At 40.3% G+C, this 5,771-nt stretch overlaps 1 protein-coding gene across 1 annotated transcript; it reads left to right on the top strand.

Annotated features, from left to right (window-relative positions):
* Positions 1-1,067: 1,067 nt before the first annotated feature.
* LOC100668119 (olfactory receptor 10G2-like) lies at positions 1,068-2,085 on the top strand. Its single transcript, XM_003421589.3, has one exon. The coding sequence runs from the start codon at positions 1,129-1,131 to the stop codon at positions 2,083-2,085; it is 957 nt and encodes a 318-aa protein (XP_003421637.1). The 5' UTR covers positions 1,068-1,128.
* Positions 2,086-5,771: the final 3,686 nt, after the last annotated feature.

Below are 5,771 nucleotides of genomic sequence, written 5' to 3'. Positions count from 1 at the left end.
GCCTGTGATACTATAAGAAACCAATAAAAAAACATTTAAGTAAATTGCTCCTATCATACTATACTGCAACCGCCTTTCATAATATAAGCTCTTGTGTCCCAAAAGACTGTGCTCTAGAGGAGGAAAACTCTTCCCAAGGGAGGTGACCACCAAAGTGGATCCTGAAGAATGAGGAGACATTAACTGTATGAATCAGGATACATATATGTCCAGAAGAAAGGAGGAAACTAAATGAAAGAACACTATCAAGGTATTCAAGGTCCATATCTCAAAGGTTCTTGTAGGTAGTGAAAAGAAACATTTCAGAGATATTAAGCCAGAGACCAACAATAGGGATGATAATTGCAGAATAATTATTCCACACTGCTCCTTACCACCAAAATCCACTTCTCTGTAGTCCCCTTTGGGGCACAGACTCATCATATGCACTTACACTATCAGTGAGACACAACCCTGTTCCTTGACTTCCAACATTGTATGTAGTGTCTTCCACAGAAGGAGCATTTCAGGACATTTAAGAAACTAACCAGCCTCTGAGAACTTGTCTTGCCAAGGTGATTGATAGCAAATGCTTTCTCTACTTAAAATATAGAAGTCCTCTATTTACATCTTAGGCTCTGGTCATCAGACAAAAACATCCTTTTACCACGTGTTATGCATTGAGTGATATTCCCCAAAATATGTGTTGTAAATCCTAACCTATATGCCTGCAGTTATAATCACATTTGGGAATAGGCTGTTTTTGTTATGTTAATGAGGAAGCAATAGTGTAGGGTGTATCTTGAGTCAATCTCTTTTGAAATATAAAGAGATTAAACAAGCAAGCAGAGAGAGAGATGGAGTAATACAGATGCCAAGGCACATGGAGATCTCCAAGGAACTAGAAAGCAGAAACTGAAGAGGCAAGGATCTTCCTCCAGAGCCAAGAGAGACAGAAAGACTTCCCCTCAAGCTGGCACTCTGAATTCAGACTTCTAACATCCTAAATTGTGATAAAATAAATTTCTGTTAAAGCCATCCATTTGTTATATTTCTGTTAGAGCAACACTAGATAACTAAGACACGACCTCACTGGGCTATGTTTCTCTTGTCTGATTTTATCATTCATCTTAGCACACACAGGAAGGCATGAGCAAGACCAACAACATGTCCCTGGACACGCTGGTGACTGATTTCATTCTCCTGGGCTTGTCTCACCCCCCAAATCTGAGGATCTTCCTCTTCCTGGTCTTCTTCATCATTTACATTCTGACTCAGCTGGGGAACCTGCTCATTCTGCTCACCGTTTGGGCCAACCCAAAGCTCCATGTGCGCCCCATGTACATCCTTCTGGGCATGCTGTCATTCCTGGACATGTGGCTCTCATCAGTCATCGTCCCTCGCATTACTCTAAACTTCACTCCTGCCAGCAAGGCTATGCCATTTCGTGGCTGTGTGGCTCAACTATATGCCTTTCATTTCCTGGGTAGCACCCAGTGCTTCCTTTACACCTTAATGGCCTATGACAGGTACCTGGCAATATGCCAGCCCCTGCACTACCCTGTGCTCATTAATGGAAGGTTATGCGCAATCCTTGTGGCTGGAGCTTGGGTGGCTGGCTCCATCCATGGGTCGATCCAGGCCACCCTGACCTTCCGCCTTCCCTACTGTGGGCCCAACCAGGTGGATTACTTTTTCTGTGACATCCCAGCAGTGTTGAGACTGGCTTGTGCTGACACTACTGTCAACAAGCTTGTAATCTTTGTGGACATTGGAGTAGTGGCCACCAGCTGCTTTATGTTAATTCTGCTCTCCTATGCCAAAATAGTCCATGCTATCCTGAAGATACGCACTGCCAATGGGCGGCGCAGGGCCTTCTCCACATGTGGCTCCCACCTGACTGTGGTCACAGTCTACTATGTCCCCTGTATTTTCATCCATCTCAGGCCTGGCTCCAAGAGTTCACTGGATGGAGCAGTGGCTGTGTTTTACACTGTTGTCACTCCCTTACTGAACCCCCTTATTTATACTCTCAGGAACCAGGATATGAAGTCTGCTTTGAAGAGGCTAGCAGCAGGTCAAGGGGTTGCAAATGAAAGTAAGTAACCAGAAGCTCAGGGCCTACCTTTGTCACCATTGCAACCGCTCTTTTCAGTTACTCTTACATGTGGCAAAGTTTCAATAAATTGATGTTGATTTAAACTGAATTGATGTAATTCTACTGGGAAGAAGCTTATGGTGTTATAGTCAATTAAATTGGCCAGAACTGTTTTACACTTGTCTGACTTGCCTCTCAGGAAAAAACACATTATACACAAATGTTAAGTATGAAGAATGAATGCTCTACCTAGGAGGAGGAGAATTATTCCAGGCAAATTCGGGAGAAAATAATACCTCCATAATACTGCCCCATCTACTTCATCCATTTCCATTCATTCACTTAACTCTTAATTTTCCAGGCCTCCAGGCATTCAGAATTGCTTTGCTGGCCTCAAAACAAATCCATCCTTCCAAGAACTTGGTTTGTATCTCTGTGCAGATGTTTGTGTTTCCTTTCAGCCCATCACTCTATCCCATGCAGTAATTCACCGAATTCTGTTCACTCTGCCTTAGAAATACCTGCCTGGCTTCCTAAGTGGTCTCCTTGTCATTCCCATCCCCATCCATACTATCAGAGTTTTCTTTCTGAAACATAGAGCTAAATACTTCATTCCTCTCCTTACATATGTTCAATGGCTTTCCACTGCATATAGATAAAGCCAGATTCCTTTGCTTGAAATTCAAAGTCTACCACAATCTGACCCCAACATACCTTATATCCCAAAACATCTCTGCTTCCTCTCTTCTCAAAAAAAACAAATCTGATTGCTGTAGAGTTGATTCCAACTCAGCAACCATATAGGACAGAGTAGAACTGCCCCATAAGGTTTCCAGGGAGTGGCTGATGGATTCAAACTGCCGACCTTTTGGTTAGCAGCCAAGCTCTTAACTACTGCACCACCAGGCCTCCATTCTCCTCTTCCAGCCCCATTAATTTACCTGCCATTCTTTAAATATTTCCTATTATTTTCCTGCCCTTGAGACTTTATATAAGTTATTCTACTATCTTGACTATTCTTCCTCCCTCTACATATTGGTAAACTGATGTTTTATGTTTCCTGCAAGAACCAGGGAAAGCCCCTGTTCTTACAAGATGTTTTCCCTGATTCACACAATCAGAATTTATGTCGTCTGCCCTGTATTCCTACAGCCCCTTGAATTTTGTTTAAGTACAATAAAACATCACTACTCTTGTGGAATACAGAGAGAATTTTGTGGAGCACACCTGCTTACAGTTACTCAGCCATCTTCAATGCACAGAAAGGTATCAGATCAAGCCACGGACTCAAATCAAGCTTCAAACAACTTTAAGAACCATGAACTGCACCAGTACATTGCCACATCTCACAAAGTGCATCCTTGCACAAACCTGGGCCCATAAAATTCAACAATTTCCTTTCTGAAACCTATTTCACTGCAACTTTCTCCCTTTCCTCACTTTCTTTCTTTTCCTTCCTTTCCCTCTCTTGCCCACTTTAAGAAAGTTTCTATCAGCATACCACTTTTGGTGAAGGGCAGAAACTCAATAAGGACACAGAAGGTCTAAATGCCACAATCAGTCAAATTGACCTCATAGATATATACAGAACACTCCATCCAACAGTAGCAAAGCATATATTCTTTTCCAAAGCACATGGGACATTCTCCAGAAGAGACCACATGTTAAGCCACAAAGAAAGCCTTAACAAAATTCAAAACATCAAAATAATACAAAGCATCTTTCTGATTATAATACCATAAAAGAAGAAATGAATAACAGAAACAGCAAGGAAAAAAATCAAATACGTGGATATTGACAATGCCTTGCTTAAAAACTACTAGGTTATAGAAGAAATCAAGGATGGTGTGATGGATTGAATTGCGTCCCCAAAAAATATGTGTCAACTTGGTTAGGCCATGATTCCCAGTATTGTGTGGTTGTCCTCAATTTTGTGATTATAATTTTATGCTGAGAGGATTAGGGTGGGACTGTAACACCATGCTTACTCAGGTCACCTCCCTGATCCAAGGGAAAGGGAGTTTCCCTGGGGTGTGGCCTGTACCACCTTTTATCACTCAAGAGATAAAAGGAAAGGGAAGCAAACAGAGAGTTGGATACCTCATACCACCAAGAAAGCAGCACCAGGAGCAAAGCACGTCCTTTGGACACGGGGTCCCTGTGCCTGAGAATCTCCTAGACCAGGGGAAGATTGAGGACAAGGACCTTCCTCCAGAGACAACAGAGAGAGAGAGCCTTCCCCTGGAGCTGAAACCCTGAATTTGGACTCGTAATCTACTAGACCATGAGAAAATAAATTTCTCTTTGTTAAAGCCATCCTCTTGTGGTATTGCTCTTATAAACGCACTAGATGACCAAGACAGATGGACTAAAAAAATTCATAGAATCAAATGAGAATGAAAACACATCTTAAGCACAGTAAAAGCAGTGTTTAGAGGTCAATTTGTAGCAATAAATACACATATCCAAAGAGAAGAAGGGGCCAAAATCAAAACACTATACCCTACAATTCAAACAAATAGAAATAGAGCAGCAAAGGTAGTTCTCAGGCACCAGAAGAAAGGAAATAATAAAGATTAGAGCACAAATAAGTGAAATAGAGAATAGAAAAACCACTAAAAAAGTCAACAAGGCCAAAAGTTGGTTCTTTGAGAAGATCAACAAAATCAACAAATCACTAGCCAAATTGACAAAAGAAAAACAGGAGAAGAAGCAAATAACCCAAATAAATGATAAGGGTGATATCACAACAGACCAACTGAAATAGAAGAGTCATAACAGAATACTATGAAAAACTGTACTGCAACAAATTTTAAAAAACTAGAGGAAATGGACAAATTTCTAGAAACACACCACCTACCTAAACTAACACAAACCAAGGTAGAAAAACTAAATAAATCTGTAACAAAAGAAGAGATTGAAGAGGTTATAAAAAAAAAAACTCCAAACAAAAAAACGTTCTGGCCCCTGTTTGGCTTCACTGGAGAATTCTACAAAACTTTGATAGAAGAGTTAACACCAGTACTACCAAAGATATTTCAGAGCATAGAAAGGAATACTCCCAAACTCATTCTATGAAGCCCAATACCAAAGCCAGGTAAAGACACCACAAAAAAAGAAAATTATAGACCAATATGCCCAAAGAACATAGACACAAAAATCCTGAACTAAATTCTAGCCAATACAATTCAACAGCATATCGAAAAAATAACACATGGTGACCAAATGGGATTAATACAAGGTATACAAGGATGGTTCAGCATTAAAAAATCAATCAACATAATTCATCACATAAATATAACAAAAGAAAAAAACTACATGATCTTATCAGTAGATGCAGAAAAAGCATTTGACAAAGTCCAACACCCATTCATGATAAAAAGCTCTCAACAAAATAGGAAATAGAAGGGAAATTCCTCAACATAATAAAGGGCATTTATACAATGCCATCAGCCAACATCATTCCAAACAGAGAGAGACTGAAAGCATTCCCCTTAAAAACAGGAACCAGACAAGAATGCCCTTTATCACCACGGTTATTCAACATTGTGCTGGACATCCTAGCCAGAGCAGTAAGTTAAGAAAAAGAAATAAAGGTCATCCAAATTAGTAAGGAAGAAGTAAAAGTATCTCTATTTACAGATGATATGATCTTAAACACAGAAAACCCCCAAAGAATCCACAAGAAAAATGC

The sequence above is a fragment of the Loxodonta africana genome, chromosome 10, assembly GCF_030014295.1.
Source record: "Loxodonta africana isolate mLoxAfr1 chromosome 10, mLoxAfr1.hap2, whole genome shotgun sequence".
NCBI classification, from domain to species: domain Eukaryota; kingdom Metazoa; phylum Chordata; class Mammalia; order Proboscidea; family Elephantidae; genus Loxodonta; species Loxodonta africana.
This window is presented reverse-complemented; position numbering and strand designations above follow the sequence as displayed.